This window comes from Alligator sinensis, unplaced genomic scaffold (assembly GCF_000455745.1).
Source record: "Alligator sinensis unplaced genomic scaffold, ASM45574v1 scaffold111_1, whole genome shotgun sequence".
Lineage (NCBI taxonomy): Eukaryota > Metazoa > Chordata > Crocodylia > Alligatoridae > Alligator > Alligator sinensis.
This window is the reverse complement of record NW_005841875.1, coordinates 1,103,459-1,126,192: the sequence shown is the minus strand read 5'-3', so window position 1 is coordinate 1,126,192 and position 22,734 is coordinate 1,103,459. Positions and strand designations below refer to the sequence as shown.

Below are 22,734 nucleotides of genomic sequence, written 5' to 3'. Positions count from 1 at the left end.
TACCAAGTATTTTTGTTCTGAAACATTATAAACTGTTTGGCATTCCCCTCTTGAAGTTGCAAGTCCTTTTTAGTAAACTACAGAGCTATCTGAGGGCTAAAAGCAAGCTGAATACTGTGTCATCTGACCATTCTCATGACATTTCTTTTCCTAAGGTTTCTCCAAACCCAAAAACTTGCAGGAAAGTCATGAGCATCTCAAGAAAGCACTAGCGTGGGAGGATTAGCTAGAGAGAAATTTGGAACTGAGAGACTGGAAAGTAATGTCAAGGTAAAATAAAGCAGACACCAAAGCCAAATGGAGAGTTATGTCTTGGGCCCTGTTTGGCAGATTTCAAGTCTCTAGTGAACAGTTTGTTGCAGCGCTAAAAATGATCTTATTACAGAGAGGCTAGGGGAAGAAATCTCATTACACTTCTAACAGATTAGAACCAGAGAGATGGTTACAGTTTCACTAAACACTAAGAGAAATGTGCCCTTTGGAATAAACAGACTGTGTTCATAGGCTGAGATTTGCTAATGGTATTTTACCAAAGCCACTTCCTACTTACCTGGTGAGCAGCACAGAGATCCCTGCCATGTCAAAGACGGTACAATGAATAAATAATAGTGGAGAAGAACAGTTGCAACGGAAGATAAAGCTGATGATCTCTCCCTTAAGAGGTAGTGCACATAGATGCCATATCTTTGCATGTCTGTTTATGATTATGCACCTTAACCCAACTTTTTGTAAACCTGTCTTATTCATTTACTATGCAATCTGCAGTGATGGGTGAGTTAATTTCAGAAAGGGGGAAATAGGAAGATGACAACCCCAACTCGTGTACCGACTCCAGTAGTGTTTCCCTTTCACCTTTTCAGTCTGATTTTATTTGCTGATGTTTCAAAGCTTGAATGCATTTCCAAATATCAGGTATCTTAAGGTATTGGGTTTCTAAAGGTCCAGGAAAATGAAGGCTTGAGTCAGAGCGGCATTCAAGGGACACTGCTGGGTGTAGTGATGGAACAAAACTAAACGTCTCCCACCAACATTTCAATTGTGTTCAGATCAACCCACCTACTCCTATATAAATACCAGGTCCCACTGTACAATACATCACTGTTGGAAATCGGGGCACTCATCCTACTCAGTCGCTCCAGCTGCTATTCAGTGAAATCAGCCTTTGTAAATTGGCAAGGCCAGAAACAATCCAGAAGTGACATAATTCACAAGTGGCTAAACTTTGCTATTTTTAACATTCACTGTTTGCAAAAGTCTTCTCTCTTTTTTTTTTTTCTTTTCATGGAAATTTAAATTGTGGCATAGACTTGATCTTGCTGATTTCCATTTTGAAGTACTGTCTCAGAATAGTGATTTTTCATTTCCTTTTGAAGGCGCTGTCAGATGTACCCCCATAAGAATAAGGGCGATTACAGATTGCTGAGGCAGTTTCAGTCTGACACCAATTTGGAGCGCGTGATCACCGACTGCAATTTTGCCTCAGACTTTATAAACAGGCACGCTGCATCCAGCAGCCAGAGACTTCTATAGAACTGAAAAATTTAGCAGTTGTCTTTTTATCTCCCACCTGCTGCCTTGCTATGCATCTTACTTTAATGATAGACCCATGAATTCTGTGGAAGACTCGCTTCTCTCCAGGTGTCAAGCATGATGGCCAATCAGCATTTTTACCCTATAATTAGCAAATACTCTACATGTTTTCTATTGATTTTGCTTTTTTAAAAGTGTGCATATGAGAGGATGAGGGGGCGGACAACGGTGCTTGTGTGAGATGAACTTTAACACAAACACTGAACTGCTCCCAGGCTTCTTGGTAATTTGGCATCAGTCAGAAGTCTCTCAAATTGCTGCTGTTGGTGTCCAGCCTGTGCAGTAGGCACTGAGTCCATGAATCGCAATCAGATAGCAATGCAAACAGCCTGTCCATAAATATGCCCACCCCAATCCCCAGGCTTAAGAGCCTTAGAAACCAGGGAAGGGAGATGGACATTGCAGCATGCTTGAAATAGCCACTGTGGGCACTTCTAGGAACAAGCACTGTAATCAAAGATCTCTTGCAAAAGCACCCCCTTATTATCCAGCCCAAGGGCCACTGCTGGCCTCAGATATGACAGGACATCATGGTATAAAAGGCAGTTGCTCATTTAACCAGGTGCCAAACTAGCTAGGGCCATGTAGGTTCAGAACCAATAACTTAGCATTAAGTCAAGCATTTAGAAATCAGTGCAGATCACAGACTGTTGATCTAAAGTTTCCAATGTACTTTAGCCTGCTTATTAGTGGCAGCTTTTTGAATAGTCATAAGGTACGGCCTCAGGAAGAGCAATTTAATTTTGTGGTGACAATGGCATTGATAATTTGTGGCATCAGAGAAATTAGGTCACACGCTTTCATGTGTAAAGTCAACATAATGATTGTGTCCTTGCCTTAGAATAAGGAGCATCTTAATTATGTTCAGAACAAGCCCTGCTTCAGCAAACAAGGAGGCATGAGGTTTGAGGGCTGGGGGACATGCCTTTTGTGGAGATGCTAAGGGAGGAGGGATTTAATAGCAGCCTTCGGTTACCTGCGGGTGATGACAAAGGGGATGGAGCTGGACTTCTCAGTGGTGGCAGGTGACAGGACAAGGAGCAATGGGCTCAAGCTGCAGCAAGGGGAAGTTTCGGTTAGATACTAGGAAAAACTTCTCAGGGAGGGTAGTAAAGTAGTGGAACAGGCAACTCGGAGAGGTGGAATCTCCATCCCTACGGGTCTTCAAGACCTGGGTAGACAAAGCTTTGGCTGGGAGGATATAGTTGGGGCTGGTCCTGCTTTGAGCAGGGGGTTGGACTAAATGACCTACCAAGGTCCCTTCCAACCCTCATTTTCAATGATTCTATGATTAGCATTAAACGCAATTTGCTCCAAGCAGGGACTTTCCCTCCTTAAAGCTAAGCAGGTGCTTAAAAGCACTTCTGAATCCAAGCTGTGCCACTCTGTGTTTTGTGTGCTGGATTTCTGGTATTTTTTAAACACATGGTGTCACTTTTCCTTTGTGCTGTAGCACGCTGATACTGAATCTCTTTTTGCTGGGTTAAAGTGGCTTTTGGCAAGCAATCATATAGGGGGCCATTGTACACGTGCACATTGTATGTAGGCCTTTCTGGACAGTCACTGAAATGCGTAACGTTTAATAATGAAAAATTTGCTCATGGTTTAGTCACTCGCATACATAGTGGGGGTCGTCTGCTAACATAAGAAAACTGAATTTATGGTCAGGAAAGCCTCTCTCTGAACATAGGTTATCTCTTTTCTGTGAATTGCCTGCCAAAATTGTGGGCCCGATCAAAAGAAGACATATATGATCTTTTCTGCACCTTTGTTAAAATGTCATTACTAGAACTTGTGAAACACATGCCATCGCTGGGAGCTGATGAAAGGCTGCAGGATTTCAGCCAGCTGTTGCTTTTGTTAAGTGCTATCTCATAAGTGTGCCAGTCATGCGGGGTGACACCTCTTCACATCTACCTTTTAAAAAACAGAATTCTACCATTATTATTCTTGCTCGATGGAATAGTTTAATACAAGTGAAGTACAATACAATGCATCACACATTTCCAAAGATTTAATCGTTCTGTCCATAGAAACTCTTAGCCCAGACTCTGTATTCCTGGTATTTTAAGCCAAGCTCGCCTTATTTAAAAAACATTTATTGCCTCGTTTGATTACTTGATCTTCACACCTGATTTACGCTTAGATGTGCCAAGCTAAAGACAGCTCTTAAACAGTGCTCCATATTCCTATTTGAATAAAAATCATTGGAATTGTACCGTTGTGAAACAGGGTTCAGTGAGATCAGAATGGTCCGCTTGCTGAAAAGGTCAGATTTAGGTATATTATAGCATGGCTTATCTGTCTGATGAAAAGATGAGGTGTTAACTACTTGGGTAGTGTGGAAGTGTAAGTGACTCATAGAGATGTTTCTTTTAAATTAAGGAAACTTTCGAACGGGTTCCTCACCCGCTTGGCTTGTGCGCATATCTACCTACATTACATATATTTGACCTGTGTGTAAGAGCTTCCCTTTTTGATGTAAAGGAAGCTACACATACACAGTCTGCTTGTTAATATACTGAAACTCTGGTCCTCCTGTTAAATGTGACACCAGCTGGACCCAACTATTTGCATTGGTGTTCCACCTGTAGATGAAAGCAGAATTTGGCCTTATGGGTAGGGGCACATACACATCCATCCATACTTACGATCTGGACCTGGATGTACCACTGGGTAAAAGAGGTTCTTTGCTTATTAGAGGGGTAATGAATGCTAGTCAATGTTCAGGTTTTCTTCTGCAAAATTGGCATTTTGATATTAAAGTTGGTAGATTTGTAGTATGATATATTGATCTACATGAAAAGAACCGAGTCAGTTGTCATGTTTAGACCATTAGATCATTTCATGTAGCTCTTTTTTATGATCAATTCTAATTGATAACTAATTCGACATTTCAATTTTGTTGCCAGCAGAGTGTGTGGGATTAAACAATGCTGCCTTTCTTATGAAACGATACATGCTTCTGTTTCTTTCCAGATGTATTCGGTGAACAAAGGAAAACCATAATAGCATGAAAGTACCAGTCCTTATATAATTACGACTTCTAGTTGTCGTACGTTGTTCTCGCATCCTAAGTTTCCGTGCCTTTCTAGCATTTTCCTTTTTCCAGCCCCCTAAATGATTCCTTTGGCTTGATACCTTGGTTACAACAGCTGGCTTTTGTTGCTCTGGAAAGTTTATCCCAAGTTCTCGAACCATCTTAAGTGGTTCATATAGCAGAACTGTCGACTTAAAACCAGGCTGAGGTACACAGAGCATCAAGAATGCTGGCTAGCCAAATGTCACTGGAAGAGGCTAAATAAATACAACTGTAAACATGTTTGGTTTGTTCCCCTTTATCAGACTTATCTTCCATGACGTTGGGCCATGTTTCTAGTAACAATGAGGAGAAATGAGCCTGTAAAGTAAACTGTTTTCTTCGGAGTGGAGCAGTTAAGTAAATATATTAACATTTTTTTGTACATTTTTATGCCAGAATTTTGCAAACACAGGCTGGAGGCTTCACCAGATGCATGAATTAGAGATTATTGTCAATGCAAGGACCCTTGCATAGCGACTGAATGGGTCCGTTGATGAAATTTGCATACATAGAGAGTTAAACAGCGGTTTCTACTGTATGGAACAGGGAGGAGGGCTTTTTGTGGGGTATGCTCCTCCATACATAAATTCAATATAAATAATGCTTTATCTTTTGCATCCATATTACGTCTTTATTCACCTCCACACGTATAAAGGTACAACTTTTATTTTTTTTTGTATTTCTTTTGTTCCTGCCAAAACTTTATTTTTTTTTCCTCCCAAGACACAGACTATTATTCAAAGGGGGTTGCGCACACCCAGTGACGGAAGGAAATAGCATTGTATTGCACAGGTTTGCAGGTTCATGCTACTACCAAAGCAGAGCTGCGTTTGACAATGCCTCCCCCTTCTAGTATTAGACAGCTTCTGTTTTCCACGGGCTCCTTGCTTCTCTGAGTGATCTGTCATAAGGCAGAGTCGCAAAGAAAGAATTTTTCAGCTGACAGTTAATAAAAAGCACAATTATTGTCACAGTCAAGAGCAGGAAGAAAAACAGGACTATATATGTCACCAGATCTGGCTTATTTATTTCCCCTTCTTTTAAGACCCTGGCAGTTGACATGTAAAAGGCTGAGGAGCTCACTGGTCTCTGCGTGCTGCTCAGGTAGGGGGTGTTGGTCTGAATGATTAGGTGGGCTTCGGTGGCACTGGTTGAATTTAACAATTCACTATACATGTTCTTGCTTAAATTTCCTCCACAGTAGGTATAATAGAAAAGAGCCCACAGCAGTCAATCCCTGGTGGGGAAAGGGACCGTTCCCATTTGTAACAGGCTGAAACCCAGCTGCATTTTGCGTGGAGGGAAAAGCAGCTAATTCAATTCACTCGCATGGCTCAGTAAATGTGCTTCTTTCAGGCTTCCTAGATCGCATTTACACCATTTCCCCCACAAACAGTAAGCAGAAAACGAGACAGATACCTCTTGTTCTGGCACTTGCTCTCCCAGTTCACCTGAGCTTACGCAGCACAATGGGTCATCTGTGCAAACCGAGCTGGTCACTTGGGACGAGTTTATAAGGTTGCCTGAATTTTCTTGGAAGGGTAGTGTGGCAGCCTCATGTGCATAGCAAAAGAGAGTCTCCCTCTTTCATGCAACCCCGTACTGTAAACCAGACAAAGAGGACCAACCGCTTCAGAGAAAGGAAGGCACAACAGATTTCCAGGTGATATTTTTTTTCTCCAGGGTGATGCATGCAAATCCAGCGTTAAATAGGATCCAGAGCCACCAAGAGCAGCAGTGACTTCTCTGACATCAGGCTGAATTCCCAGCAGCAATTCCCTCTCTTGGGGTACTCCTCACTGATGAACGGCTGGTCCTGTGAAGCATTAGTTGACTTTCTTGATCCCTGTTAATTGTGCGCTGTGCAGCTGGCACTAAGAAGGTTTAGCTCTCCAGATCCCCTTGTCAGGCACTTCTTTCACTTGCCTTAAAAAAAAAATACAACCACTTCAAAGTTTCCTTTGTTTCAAATGTTTGGTGGGTGCTTTTTCCTCTTAAGTTCTTTTGAAACCTTGTCCCTGATTCCAGTTCACCCCAGCTGTGACCTGGGGCTGGGATCTGAGCATAAAGATTTGTAAAATGTGACTTTTCCCTTGAAACAGAAGCTTCCCCGCAGCATCACTTGCTGCACTGTGAAGGAAAGAATTACACCGTGGTGCTGAATGTTTCTGGAGTCTGTGATGTCTTGCAGCGACTTAATGCTAAAAAGGAAGCGATCTCATCATAAATCCTCACGAGTGTTCGAGGCTCTGGGTTGAGAGTCGGTGATAAGGGAGGTGGGGGGAGACAAAGAGCACAAGCAAATAGCATTGGAGTCTTTCTTTCTACCTTAGACTTTTATTATTAAAATGGGTCTTTCCAGGGTAAACAGAAAATGTCTTTTTTTTTTCTGTCTCCCCTATAAAGTCCCCAGCACCCTCTGCAGCCTGACAATTAGCATGTTAATTCTTTTTCATCAAATTGCTTTTACGGTGCTATTAGCCACTGGCTGGCTGCCAGCTCTCTTTCACAGTCCCTCACTCCAATACATCAGATAAGCATGGTTAATACTTTATTTTAACACATTGCTACTCCAAAAGGGGCGGGGGAGGAAGGTAACATTTGGTAGCCTGACAGAGGAAAGCATGAAACGTTTTCTCCTTTCCCTCAGGGCTCGGACACAAGTCAACGTTAAGGCTTCTTACGACAAGCCATCGTACCCAATGTCCTGCATGGGTAAGCGTTTTAATTAACATCATAAAATAATTCTGCCTTAATGGGGGGGAAGGGGGGCTGGGGGGGGAGAAGAATCTTGCATTCAAAGAAATTTAAGAACAAAATGAATGAAGTTTCTCCTCTAAATAACAAAAAATTTCTAGGCACCATTTGGCTTGGCACTGAGATGCTTGCCAGGCCTAAAGATCCTGACTACATCCAGGAGTGTACTTGGTAGCCGTGTTGGGCTGAGACAAGAAGACGTACAAAAACTAGAACTCTTGGTTCCAAAATGATACCTTTTATTAGACCAACTGGGAAATTGCAAGAAAGAAAAGGACAATTTTCTTGTGATTTCCCACTTGGTCTAATAAAAGGTATCATTTTGGAACCAAGAGTTCTAGTTTTGTGTATGACCGAATCCATCAACCCTTCTTTCTGGCCCTCACTCAGCTCCCTGCCTCTCTTCCGTGCCAACTACAAGTGCATGCCTAACTTTAAGCATGTGCTTAAGGCCTACTGATTTCACTGGGACCCACCGCTCTACCAGCGGCTGGTTCTAAGCCCCGGTGTTTGCATATGCTTCTTTACTCTTTGGTGTGGTTTATGGTCATTGCTTTCTTTTTTTAAAACAGAGAAAGTCTCTTTTTCTTTTATGTTTGCTGTGTAGAAGCCTGTGCCCAGGGACTCCGAGGCTAAATTGCTCACAGGTTCCTCCAGTCTTCACATCTATGTCTTTCATATTTCACCTGCCACATCTGTAGAGCTAGGTGCTGAAGGACCCCAGTGATGGCTGAAGAGTCTGCAGGTGCTAAATTAGAAAACCTCCTTGGAAGGAGTGTGGTAGCTATCTACTGATTCCCTGCATACTTTATTGCTCTTTGATAACGAGCTCTTAAGGATGTGTCTCACCCAGGGGCCCATGCAAGCAGCATGAGAGAGACCTATATTTAAGGTCCATGTGTAGCTTCTCATGTACAGTCCTGAGAGAGTGACTTCTCCTCAACTTTCTTCTTCCTAGATGTTTTCCAAGGTTGACTCAACACTGCCCAGGCATCCTTATTATTATTATTTTAACTATCTATACACAAGGCTGTAAAAAACAGCCAGGGAGCTGAGTTATAGCAGGGACAAGGATTTCTTAATGCTTCAGGTTGTTTAGAAAAGTTGGCTATTAATAGTTTCTTTGCAAAAATTACAAAGCCCTTGGAAAAAAAGCACCACAAAGGCTATGTATATAAATGTCATAATATTGGAAAAACAAGGAACTGATGCATTTTAGTTCAGTTCCAAAGGGCGAGTTCTTGGCTCGTTCTTAAGGGTTCTGCTTTTTGCTGCTTTTTGTTAAACTGGGGAGTGGGTGCAGACAGTGGGACTAGTCCATCTACTTTTCCCTTGAGGGGTCTCATGGTAGGAGAGGAAGGGGTTCATGATCCTCACAAGTATCTCTGAAGGGCCGGGGGCCTTGCAGTGAAGGGCCAACCGTATCTTTGCAACAGGGAGGTCTATGGTGTCTATGCCGAGACTCAGTGATTCAGGGGGGCAGAGTAGCATGTGCAGAACCTAGCATGGGGTGAATCTGTCCAAACTTTGGTGAGAACCATTCTGAGTTGGATCCCAAGGGGTGTCACAGGCATGGAAAGAGGGGGACTGAAGGTGTGGGAGTTGCAGGAAGGTGGTGAAGATGAGCTCTAAGATTTGAGAATTGAGTGAGTGGACTAGTTTTTCCCACTTTTCCTGCCCATAGCAGGCCAACATCTTCCATTTGCCTCCTCCAACATTGTATCATAAGCTCTTGGAAGATTCTTTTGTCTTTCCCCTACAGATATACCAGTACAGGTCTCGATTTGGATTGCAAGTGCCAGACAACTTATTAGTTGTCTGCAGTAAATGCTCCGTGTGTTTTATGAGCACCAGTGTGTGCTGATCCTCTAGTATCCATTTGCTGCTTTCTGCTTCCATTTTGGCTGGCTGAATCTGACAGAGGAGCTGATGGGAAGCCCTGGGAGTAAGCTGGTTGTGTTTTGGGCCATGGCTGTTCAATTCAGGCTTAATCTTCTAATGGCTAATTTGCCGTAAGTAATACCTTAATTACAAAAATAAGAATTGAGCCTTTTTCTTTATTTTCCTTCATGTAGAGCATCTCATTGAAAAGCTTAAGTGACTTGCATTTTTTTTGCCATTAACTCATCTCTGGTTTGGGAGTTTTGAATTGTCATTATTTAATGATTTGTTTAAGCAGGGTATTTTTGTGCTCTGGAAAAGATGCAGACATAAGCCAAGGGGCTGGCCTCTTACATCCTGGAGGTTTATGTTATCATCATAGTTTCATAGTTTCATAGTTTCAGGGTCGGAAGGGACCTAATAGATCTTCTAGCCCGACCCCCCGCCAGGGCGGGAGAACAACCCAAAAACACAAACAAAACCACTCACCCTAAAAACAAAAACGGGACTCAAATGAGTCCAGCCAGGTAAGTATCCAGCCTCTTCTTAAAGATCCCCAGGGTAGGGGCCAGCACCACCTCCCTTGGAAGTTGGTTCCAGCTCCTAGCCGCCCTGACTGTGAAGTAGTTTTTTCGGATGTCCAATCTGTACCTCCTCTCCATCAACTTGTGCCCATTATTCCTTGTTATGCCAGCAGGGGCTAGGGGAAACAGCGTCTCCCCCAAACCCTTCTGGTTCCCCCTAGTGAGTTTATAGACGGTCACCAGGTCCCCCCTCAGCCTTCTCTTGTGGAGGCTGAATAGGTTCAAGTCCCGCAGTCTCTCACTGTAGGGTCTGCCCTGTTGTCCCCGGATCATGCGGGTGGCCCTCCTCTGGACCCTCTCCATGTTGTCCACATCCCTCCTGAAATGGGGCGCACAGAACTGGACACAATACTCCAGCTGCGGCCTGACCAGCGTCGCATAGAGGGGGAGGATCACCTCCCTGGCTCTACTCGAGATGCACCTGTGGATGCACGACAAGGTCCGGTTAGCCCTGCCAACCATGACCTCGCATTGTCGGCCCATGTTCATCTTGGAGTCAATAATGACACCAAGATCCCTTTCCGCCTCCGTGCTCTCAAGTAGGGAGCTCCCCATCTTATAAGTGTGCTGCTGGTTCCTACTACCCAAGTGCAGCACCCTGCACTTGTCCGTATTGAAACGCATCCTGTTCCTGTCTGCCCACCCCTGTAACCTATCCAGATCCTTCTGCAATCTCTCTCTCCCTGCTAGCGTGCTCACCTCCCCCCAAATTTTGGTGTCATCAGCGAATTTAAACAGGTTGCTCTCCACCCCAACATCAAGATCGCTGATGAAGACATTGAACAGCGCAGGGCCCAGGACCGAGCCCTGAGGGACTCCACTACCCACCTCCCCCCAAGTCGAATATGATCCATCCACCACCACCCTCTGAGTGCGACCCTTCAGCCAATCTGCAATCCATCTGACCGTGTAGGCATCTATGCCACAGTCGCCTAGTTTACTAATTAGGATGGGGTGAGAGACGGTGTCAAAGGCCTTGCTGAAGTCCAGAAAGACTACATCCACCGCGACACCTGCATCCATGGCCTTTGTGACCTGATCATAAAAGGCAATCAGGTTGGTCTGACATGATCTCCCCCTAATAAATCCATGCTGATTGCCCCTGAGCATCATCTCGGATGCCGGCCCATCACAAATGTGCTCCTTGATGATCTTCTCAAAGAGCTTCCCCAGGATTGAGGTAAGACTGACGGGCCTATAATTGCCCGGGTCCTCCCTTTTCCCTTTTTTGAAGATGGGGACCACATTAGCTACCTTCCAATCGTCTGGCACCTGGCCCAAGCACCACGATCGCTCGTAGAGCCGTGCCAGGGGCCCTGCAATAACCCCAGCCAGCTCCCTCAGCACCCTGGGGTGGAGAGCATCCGGACCCGCTGACTTGAACGCGTCCAGCCCCTCCAGAAGCTCTCTAACCCGGTCCTCCCCAACCTGAGGTCTGAAGGCGATCCCCTCGCGTCCGGCTTCTATCACAGCAGGGAAGTCCCGGTCCCTGCACAAGAAAACGGAGGTGAAGAATTGGTTAAAGAGGTCCGCTTTATCCTCTGACGCAACCACCAGATTGCCCCGCATATCCTGCAGGGGCCCCACATTACCCGGCGCCTTCTTCATCCTCCCAATATATTTGAAAAAGGACTTTTTGTTATCCTTAATCCTGGACGCTAATCCGAGCTCTATCTCCGCCTTGGCCTTCCTAACAGCCCGCCTGCAGGCCCGAGCAGAGGAGGTATACTCCTCTTTGGAGATTACACCCCCCTTCCACCGGGCGTACGCCACCCTTTTGGCAAGCAGGCATTCCCGGACACCCTTGGTGAGCCAGGGGGGCTTTTGGACACTCCTGCCCGCCTTGCTTCTTGTCGGGATGGACACCCCTTGGGCCCCGAGTATCGTTTCCTTAAGGAACGACCACTCCTCTTGGACGCTGAGTTCCTCTGCCCTCAAGGACCCCAGTTCCTCTCCCACTAATCTCCTCATCTCACTGAAGTTGGCCCTCCTGAAGTCTAGGGCCACCACCTTGCTGCGGGCCCTTGACACTCTACGCTGGATGGTGAATTCCAGCACGCGATGATCACTATTGCCCAGGTGGTCAAGAACCTGGAGGCCTCTTACCAGGTCGTCGCCTGCGGCCAGGACCAGGTCCAGCAGGGCATCTCCTCTGGTGGGACTGTGCACCTCCTGAATCAAGTGGAGGTCCTGCAACTCGGCCAAGAACTTCCTGGAGCGGTCCGTCCCGGCTGACTGCTCCTCCCAGCATATGTCCGGGTAATTAAAATCGCCCATGACAACTACATCCCTTGCTTTTAGTGTCTCCGCAAGCTGGCCTGAAAATTCCCTGTCCAGCTCCTCCTCCTGATTGGGGGGTCTGTAATAGACCCCCACCGTCAAATCCCTCTCGCCTTGCCCCCCCTGGATCTTGACCCAGAGCACTTCAGCTCGCCCTTCCCCTGACCCCATACTGCTGGCAGAGGATGTGTAGTGCTCCTTGACATAAAGGAGCACTACACATCTTTATTCTTTATCTGTAAAATTCAAAGCATTTTCTGAAGAATAAGTAACACTGACCCAATTTAAATAACTGGGGAAACAAGGATACAGGAGATTAAGGGTAAGTTTGTGACTAGGCCTACATGTCCATGCCAGGTTGTGAGAAGTTGTACCTGCCTGTCTGATCTACCCTAAACCTGACCTACTTCCAATTTAGTAATGGCCTGAGATCCTGTAGTGGCCAGAGGAAATGCTACAAGGACACATTGAAGGTCTACCTCAAGAAAATGGATGCCAGCTTCAAAAGTTGGGAGGCGCCAACCGCCAACTGACTCCAATGGTGCTGCAACCTCAACTAAGCAGCATCCCATTTCGAGGTAAAGCATCTTGCCCTTAGAGCAGAGGAAGGAGGAGAAGAATCCCAGCCTGCAGCCTACCCTCCTCTGCAGAAAAACCTGCAACTTCTGCAGACAGGTCTGTGGCTCAATGATTGAAATTTTATGTTGCCACAAGACCCATCAATGAGCCATGGTCATGATCATCCTTGAATTGATAGATTGCCAACGATGACCCAGAACTTGACTCCCCACCTGTCCTTAAAGTAAAAAAGCTCCCCTACCCACCTACTTCTCTCTGCCCAGATCAGTAGCAGAGGACGAGATAGCAATTTGTGACTGGGCTATTTATCCTGCAGCAAGGCACAGACATGACTTTCACACGTGTTGCTTCCTAGCATGATTCAGATGACAGAGGCAGCTCTGAGGGACTGGATTTCAGACTCCCTACTCCTTTTGGTAAGCAGATACCTACACAGGTCATCCATTCAAAAATCAGTGGGGCCACTCATATAAGTAGCAGTTCATCAGTGGGATCAAGGGCCTCAAAGATCTGGCCCTAAGCAATTTGCCCAGCACCCGGCTGTCTCGGTGCCAGTTCAGAGACAAGAACCCAAGTCTTCTGGCTCCTGGTCTAGTCTTGCCCTGGTATTAAATAAATACTGAAATAAAGTTTTCACAGATTAAGAAATTAGCTACTGTTGTTGTTTGTTGTTTGTTATTTGTGCACCACACCAAGGGCTGGCTGAGTGCTGTACAGTCTGACAGAGTAATAATATTTGCTTTAGCAATCATTCAACCACATTATACATAAACAGGACATGATCACGGTGGGTAACAATCATTTTGGGTATGGTCCTATTGTGACAGAGTGGTAAATAATACATGATCCATCCCTTACGTGCTTATCCAACCCCCACCAAGATAAATATCAGCTGAGGGAAATTAAAGAGGAAAGAGACCTAATATTTTTCAGTAATGTAACCATTTACAATCTGTATTACAATCCTTCTGCTCTTAAGAGCAAACTGCAGTCCAGGGGAATTGTTTCTATTAGCAGACTAAAATCTAAGAAATCATATGCTGTAATCTTGTAGCACAATAAAAGCTGCCTTAAAGCTTCAAAATGCCATAAAGGAAAGAAAACTAGAAAATACTCACATTTTTTCTCATAAGAATCACTCTGTTTTCCAGACATCAGCATTTACTTTCAAACTTCATGGCCTACATTTTCTAATGTAGGTGCCTAAGATGAGGCATCTAGCACCAGTTTTGTCTGATTAGGGGCCCACTTTGATTTAAGTGCCTATATTTATAGATGCTTAACATGGTGACCTAAATATGAGATTAGAAGATAGAAATTCATTGTCAATGTAATATTTGGCATGTGGTACTTAGAACTTGGCTCTAGCATCACCTTCACTGGACATGTCTTCACTGCTGATGTCTCAGATGTTTTGCAATTTTCCTTCAAAATGTGATCACCTAGTCGGGAAGATTTTAGCATATTCCATCAGGAATGAAGTTTGACCCACTGCAGTAGTCCCATGACCTCATCAATCTTTTCCCTTTCTCCATATCTGCAAAGATCCCCTGGGTCCAATTGAACAATTTCTCTGAAGTAGAAGGGCAAAAGATGCAAGAAAATACTGGAGGAGCCCTGCGTTCCTGCGATTAATAATGAAGATCCCCTGCTTCTCCCCAGCCCAGGCAGAAGTAAGTGGCCATTAGCTCAGTTGGTTAGAGTGTGGTACTAATAACACCGAGGTCAGAGGGTCTATCTGCAGCTGGGCTAGATGATCTCTTGAGGTCCCTTCTGGCTTTACTCCTCTATGATGAAGTGGGGAGGATATTTAAGTTAGTGCGCTGCGTACTGCCTATTCTATTTCTGCTTCAAGGTGGGATGCTTCCCTCCCACATCTCCCTCTCCACAGCTACAGAAGCTGGTTGATGACAGAGTCTTGCATGGAGCTTTTGAACCACACTGAGTTTGACCCTTAGCAGAGAGAGGTGTTTTGTAGTGGAAATATTTTGTCCAGGGACCAGCTATATATTGAACTTCCTTATTTTCTCCCCAATAGTGACTCCCCACGTGCAACACATTTACGTGGGGGTATGGTTGTGTAAAACAGTTACATTTTGGAGGTGAAGTTGATAGGTTATGCACCTTTATACTTTTACCACTATGCTTTGGATCATATACCAGGAATTAGGCAGAAAAGAGAGGTGGTACTATCACCTAACTTGAAGGTCTTCAAGAGGAGACTAGATAGGCACCTGGTTGGGGTTGTCTGACATTGGTCCTTTTCCTGCCTGGGGCAGGGGGTCAGACACAATGATCCTTCGGGGTCCCTTTCGACTCTACAATCTATGAATCTATGAAACTGCCTCTACTTTGTCCTTTATAGGATTTCCTTTCTTTGTCCTTTATAGGATTTCTTCTACCTCCCTTGGAAGCATCTAGTAATGGTCAAAAATGGGGTACCTGATCTAGATGGGTCTTTGGTCTAATCTGCCATACGCAATTTTTACGATCCTAGTATTTGACTCCAAAGCTATGGAAAATAGCTGCAGTTTAAAAAGTCAACACACTGGGTGGTATGAATAGGACGATCTCTTTCAAATCAAAAGAAATGTTTCTTCCCTCTATTCAGCACTGTTGAGGCCTCACCTGGAGTACTGTGTCCTGTTTTGGGCCCCTCATTTAAAAAAGAAAGTGAGTAGATTTGAGAGAGTTGGGTGCAGAGTGATAAAAGTAACTAGGAGCCTGGGAAGCAAGATTTCTGAGGAAAGGCTGAAAGAGCTAGGGTTATTTAGTTTGGAAAAGAGAAGACTGGGGGCGTGGGGGGGGGGGTTGATAACAGCCTTTGAATATCTAAAGAGTGATTCTAGAGAGGATGGAGATGGGCTTTTCTCTGTGACCAAAGGGGATGGGACTAGGGGCAATGGTTGCAAGCTGCAGCAGAATAAGTGCAGGTTGGAAATTAGGAGGAACTTTCTGACTCTGAGGGTGGCTAACATTGGAATAAGTTGTGGCAGCCCAGTAGGGGGTGCTCCTGTGCTGAGCCACCCACCTCACTCTGCCCGACCACCTGTCAAGCTCCAAGTGCCTCTCTGGGGCGCCTCACGTCTGGCTAACCCCACTTCTGGAGCACACCCGCAAGCCTGGGGTACCGCTGTAACCACCCAGGGTCTGGTCTGTATTCAAGCCCTGTGCCTCCTGGGGTACACGGGCCCTGTAGACCCTAAAGGTGCTTGACCCACTGTGAGAACTTGGGGTGCTTCCTTTAGCCTGAAGCACAGAAAGTAGCCTCCCTTAGGGGGCACAAAGGAGTACCCAATCCCTCTCTCAGCTAGTCCACCACACTTCTTACAGTGGAGAGCTTTATCGGTTAAAGAGGGTAGGCTTGGGGAAGGGTACAGGTGCGAGAAGTATCGCAGAATAACCCAGAGCAAACAGTGCCAGCATAGTAGCTGTTTGAAATGCTTCTATATTACAGTAAGCTATCTTCCTAGTTAAGTTTCAGGGAAGTTGCTCACATGTTCATCTGGAGCCTTGAAGAGCTCCAAAGACCATGTGCTTACTCTATATTCCTCAATATGGCTCTCTTTCCTTTTCCTCACGGGGACCCTTTTATACCTCTGTCGTGACCTCATCATAAAGTTCCCACCAGATGCAGCCCCATTAGGTACTGCCCAGTGCTTCCTAATGACATCACCTTTCCAGGTGAGGGAACTAGTCACATGACCTGCAATGGTGGGGAAACCCAGACAATGGGAGCAGGCCCCCCATCTCTCAGGACTATCTCCAGCCCAGGTCACAGCTTAGTGTCAAATGAAACAGAAGGGGGGCTGCCTGCTCACAGCAGAGGCAGACTGGATGGGGTGATTCCTCCACACAAGTTATCTAGAGAAATTTTCAAGAGCAGGTAGAACAGACACTTGACTGGGATGGTTTAGTTATGGATGATCCTGCCTTGAGCAGGGGGCTGGACTGGAGGTGACCCTTCCAGTGTGACTTTCCTATGATCCTATAATGTCAATGAAGAAAGCAGTGAAAGATATGCTGTTCCTCACTGTTAAGTGTTGCATTTGAATGCAGTCCCTTCTGGCATGTACAAGGGTAACATTTAATCTGGCGGAATTCATTGCAATTGAAATGCAGCATGTGCAGGCATTCAAAGCACTTCAACCCTCTAAAATGGCTGATGTGGTAGAATTCACTGCCACATTGATCAAGGTTGAGTTGTTAATCGATTGGGGTTTGTGCATTTCAGTAAACACTTGCATACATTTCCCAATCAATTACAGCTGCTATGGTACCCTCCAGCTTCCCAGCATGCATTGCTTGCAAGTACTTCCTGCTTCTGCAGGAAGACATTCTGTGACTGGGGCTGCACTCTACTGCTGCAGCCTGAGACACGGCAAGCCTCTTCCCCTGACAGTTGAGGGGCTGGGAAAACTGGGAACTTTGCAGCTGAGCAGGTGAAGGAAATCCACCTCACACTAACACCCTTGGACCCAGACGCTACAGATCCCAGACCCCATGCTGTTCCCCAAGCCCTCTCACCCCACATCTTCTCCCACCTTCCTGATTCATCCCATCAGCCTCTCGGACCCTGCAGACCCCTTCCCAGCTGATCCCCAAATCATATAGCAGCTAATTCAGGACAGTGCTAAAGTTACCTTTAACATATCACATAGCTGGGAAAGGAGTTTGGTGTCAGCACGGGTATGTGTACAAGCATTCAGATTAATTTTTCTCCCCATCATGTTCCTTTTCAGACAAAAATAGAGATTCTCTTTCCTGTACTATTGCACAAAAGCTGCCTAGCCTAAATGGAACGCTTCTTTACTTACACTTTCAAGTATTCATCATAATTATAGGATACGTGCTTGGTTCATTGTTGGGAATTCAGATCACTAGGGAAGTAGGGACTGAAACATTTTGCTCACCTGGCCGTTATCATTTGAGACAATACATGATAATTTCCTTTCCTACTGTCCCAGATTTTTCATCCTAGTGTGCCAGCATTAGGAAGTTGGGAACATGATGAGTATGTAGGTAAAGCTTTACAAATCAACACAGGATTTGTGCATCAAAAATGCCTGCCTTTCTTCTGGGACTTCCTGGTTGTTTATCCCATCCTTCTGGTGGTCAGATCTTTTGCATTGTTATAGGAAAGTGCAGCAATTTGTAGAATTTATGCACATCTTATGGATTCTGCTTGGTAAAGAGGACCTTCCAGGACTTTCTGTCAGGCTGCAAGCTTCGTCTTGGAACAGGGAATCCTGCTTTCTCTCTTTACATCTGCATTCTGGACCGAAATTCCAGGCGGAGGTGTCTCGAGGCAAACAATGGTAAGGCACTTAACCTCAATGACTGTCTATTCCCAAAGACACCCTCACTAAGAGCTGGCTTTTGGGCAAGCTGTTTTAGATGTTACAGATTCAGAGATGTTAGGGTTGGAAGGGACCTCAGTAGGTCATCGAATCCAACCCCCTGCCCTGGTCTGAACTCTAGGGCAGTGCTTACTAAACTATGATTCATCCATGGAGGACTTGCTAGCTTAATGAAGCTGAAGAGATCGCCCAACAAAGGTAAGTGGCAGCACTGTACTTAGACTCTTGGCGGCCCTGGGCAAACTTCTAGTATCAGCCCCCCTTCACCAGAGATAATGATGATGATAATACAAAAATTACCATTTTCAGGTCCCCTTTTTGTCCGGATCCCCAGCAGCTACCCGGTTTGCCCATGCCTGTGTCTGGCCCTGGTGAGTGGAGATTAGAAAGTTTCCCACCAGCATTTGAGAGGGAGTGTGTAGAAAGAAACCGGTTGCAAAACTACATGTACATTCGGGAGGAGAAATTATATGGAGGAAACCAGGTGGAGAGAAAAGAGTCTTAGACTCCTTAGCTTCCTCTAACCTAAGCCCAAAGCTCTTTAGAAAGTGGTGAGGAAACTGAAGCAGGAAAGGGCATGTAGGTACTTGTTGCTTGGTTTAGGGCTGTGTGTTTGCTGCGGTAGCTAAAGCGAAGAGTGACTTTTGGAATCAGGGTGCCCAAAACACGGCAGGTCTGAGAACAGGTGTGCCTAAACTACTGTGCTGTGAAGGGTGAGGCTGGCACCCTATCAATGAAGTCTGTAGGCATAGCAAGAGACAGACAAGATGAAAACCCCAAGGAGCTAAAAATACCTAGATCCAGTGTGATGGGACTGGAACAGGGCAGGCGGCTGATGAACTCTCAGCATGGTGGACTACTAAGACACTGACAGCCTGATGCTACAGGTGCATTGTCACATATAGGTTAAGGAGGATTCACTTCTTAAATGGTGGTTTTGAACCCAAGTGTTCCTATCGGAAAGCAGATTTCATGGCATCTGGGATGGTGTAGGTGCTAATGATGCAGCCCAGAGGTTGCAGGTTCAAGGGGATAGTAGAAGTGCTCAGAGTATGGCCCGGTTAGATTCCAATGAACCTGCACCCCTGCAAACTCTAAGTACCTTGTTACAAGGACATGAAAAAGGAAGCCCATTATGTCAGACATCTGTGGGAATGACAGAGAGATTAAGTCTGCCACATACAGCATGTTGAACTGGATGGGCAAACTGGTTGCATGCAACATAAAACAAATTCTGCAGACCTTTGCTTGAATGGAGGGATGAATCCTCTCTGGTCATACTGGCTTTCCTCCTTGCATTTGTTTGTGGCAAACATTCATGTGATCTCAGTATCTGTGAGCATTGATGTGAGTTAAATGAATGGGAAAGCTGAATGCTCTGGTCCTTGGACCTCAGCGGTATATTCTGACGTGGTTCCTTTGATGAAACTTGAGTGTGAAGATAATCGAACAACCCAGGTGGGATCTCACCAAATGGTCCTCTACATACTGTGAGGGGAATGAAAAGAAAATAAGCTTCTTCACCTTACCTATGACACTGACACTAGCCTAGTTTTTCTTATAGAGGATGCCTCAAACAAACCGTATCTAGTCCAGAAAGGAAAGGGTTAAACATTTTTTATCATTCCTTAATCTGGTTATTTGGCTTTTCCTTAAGCTGCTACTTCCCCAGGAAGGAGATTCAAAGAAATGGGGGCTCTTCATAATGCCCCTAATTACAGGCATTATGGCCATCCAATCAAGAAGCAAAAACAATGTTGTGTGACCTGTGAACACATGACAACTCAATGATGTTGCTTAATATTCAGCATCTAAAGGTCTGGTAGAGGCCCAAACCCAGGCTGAGGACACCTGATCTAGGATCTTAATCATTGCTGCATTGAGTGATTGAGTGATTGCCTGTGAGTGTGTGTGCGCACACGTATGTGAGATGTGTATTTCTCTTCTCTCCCCTTAGAGACAGGGTCACGGCTGCAAGCCTTCTACCAAAGCAAGAATCCCCATTCTTATAGAAGAACATGTCTTGACTATTTAGCAAATTCTTTAAAATTTTCAATACTAACAAACTCAGTACTGGAAATGGCACAGAAGCTTTTCCATTTGAAAAAGTTAAAATATCCCCCAAAACCAAACGCCTGCAGTCAGCTGCTTACTATTGACTATCACCATGAGAGAAACACATTTGTAGGACAGGCACATGCCAGGTGACAGTGTTAGGTATGAAAGATGCCAATTTTTGGATACTATCTATATCTAGGTGACAGCAGCAGTAAATCTAATCAAGGAGAGGCAGGGTTGTCTATTTAGTCTGAGAGAAGTTTAAGATAAACCTTATTTGAGAGAGATTACAAAATGTTATATGGGCTTGGTAACCACTTAAGGCCTATTTTTTATCTATGATTGGAGAAAAATGAGGAGAAAAATTGAACATGATATTCTTCCTACACCTACAGCCTAGGGAATGACCTGCTGGGTGGCACGGAAGTGGAAAGGGATCTTGGAGTCCTAGTGGACTCCAAGATGAATATGAGTCGGCAGTGTGACGAAGCCATCAAAAAAGCCAATGGCACATTATCGTGCATCAGCAGATGCATGACGAATAGGTCCAAGGAGGTGATACTTCCCCTCTATCGGGCGCTGGTCAGACCGCAGTTGGAGTACTGCGTGCAATTCTGGGCGCCGCACTTCAAGAAGGATGCGGATAACCTGGAAAGGGTTCAGAGAAGGGCCACTCATATGGTTAAGGGCCTACAGACCAAGCCCTACGAGGAGAGACTAGAGAAACTGGATCTATTCAGCCTCTGCAAGAGAAGGTTGAGAGGCGACCTTGTGGCTGCCTATAAGTTCATCACGGGGGCACAGAAGGGAATTGGTGAGTATTTATTCACCAAGGTGCCCCCGGGGGTTACAAGAAATAATGGCCACAAGCTAGCAGAGAGCAGATTTAGATTGGACATTAGGAAGAACTTCTTCACAGTTCGAGTGGCCAAGGTCTGGAACGGGGTCCCAAGGGAGGTGGTGCTCTCCCCTACCCTGGGGGTCTTCAAGAGGAGGTTAGATGAGTATCTAGCTGGGGCCATCTAGACCCAGCACTTTCCTGCTTATGCAGGGGGTCAGACTCGATGATCTGTTGAGGTCCCTTCCGACCCTAGCATCTATGAATCTTCTGCAGGCTAAAGGAAGATATCCCAAGTTTAATTGTTTGTCTGTTGCTTGGTGAAGATAAATGAGAAATTATAAAACAATTCATCATCTGCTAGGCTTCAGATCCAAACAAATTAAATATATCTGTGTCTTTTTTTTTTTTCCTTAAAGATATATTTTCAGTGTTGGAGATGAGTCTTGCATATCATTAAAAGAGGATTTCTGAGAAGTAGCAGCATCCCACACACGTGGAAGGCAAGGTTACTTTGGTCTTTTAAAGCATGAATAGAGTTAAGGTTTAAGAGCTAAGGAACTCCTAGAGTGATAGTAAAACAGGGCTGGATGGGACTATAGGAGTCATCTAGTCCAGGACTTACTCAGGGTAGGATCATTCCTGTTTAAACCATCCCAGACAGATGCTTGTCTAACCTGTGCTTAAAAACATACAGCGATGGGGATTCCACACCCTCTCTCGGTATCCTGCTGCAATGCCTAATCACCTTCCTGGCTAGAAACTTCTTCCTCATTTTTAACCTAAATTTCCCTTTTTCCAATTTCAGCCATTTGCATTTTTCTCTCATCCTTTGTGGACGCTGAAAACGATGCGTTGCCATTATAACACGCCTGTTTGTATTTGAAGAATGTTAAAATTCCCCCTTAGTCTTTTCTTCCTCAGACAAAACAATCTCAGTTCTTCCGAGCACTGAATTTCAAGATGCCAAAATGAAGCACAATATCTAAAAGAGATCTAAACAGAATGGGCAGAAGATTTTCACTGATTTTTTTTTTTTTTTTTTTTTTTTAAGAAAAAAGAATTGATGGTTTGTTTGTTTTTTCAAATAAAAGCCTCCAGGAGGTAGTGATATGGAAGCTGAGGAAGTTCAGCTCTTCCAGTTCCACATCATGCACGTAACAAAGTGTCGATATTCAGCTAGCATGAGACATTTCAACGTAAATGGGCTGGCACATTTTGAGAGGCCAATCCATTGGTTCATCTACTATAGTGGTTGTGATTATGCACATATTCACTGGCCACCAGCTAAAAAAAAGACATTATAAAATGCTCTTGGCAGCGGTGGCATGAAATATATGTTAATTGACTGCATTTAAGTCGAAGGAAAATCTATGAACATGCAATAGTGATTGCTACAATAATCTAAAATCTTATCACTTCTTGAACGTCTGTCCTTTCATGGAGCACATTCATTCTGCATTCAATTTCATGCTGGAACTTTATCATGGAAATGAATCCCAAAAGCAGAATGAGTGATATTAAGATAATGTCATTAGCCCATTCACATTTATATTAGTGGTCATAAACTGAAAATTGTATGAAATCACACTGTATGAAATATCATGCCAGGCTAAATAGACTTCTTCAGCCCTCTCAGCCCCTTGAAATATTTGCCATTAATGCCCCTGCTTAGTAAAATTCCATCTGACTTTAAACTCTGATGAAAAGAAAAAGAGTAAAAGT

The 22,734-nt window shown here is 44.8% G+C and overlaps 1 protein-coding gene across 1 annotated transcript; it reads right to left on the bottom strand.

The window, feature by feature from the left end:
- Nucleotides 1–5,241: 5,241 nt before the first annotated feature.
- On the bottom strand, nucleotides 5,242–6,414 carry SMIM32 (small integral membrane protein 32). Its single transcript, XM_025196021.1, has one exon. It carries the CDS (start codon nucleotides 5,846–5,848, stop codon nucleotides 5,528–5,530), a length of 321 nt encoding a protein of 106 aa, XP_025051806.1. The 5' UTR covers nucleotides 5,849–6,414; the 3' UTR covers nucleotides 5,242–5,527.
- Between the last annotated feature and the right edge of the window lie 16,320 nt (nucleotides 6,415–22,734).

Bases quoted from the DNA above. Each gene is read 5' to 3' on its own strand.
- SMIM32 (XM_025196021.1), bottom strand. From the start codon at position 5,848: ATGTATAGTGAATTGTTAAATTCAACCAGTGCCACCGAAGCCCACCTA.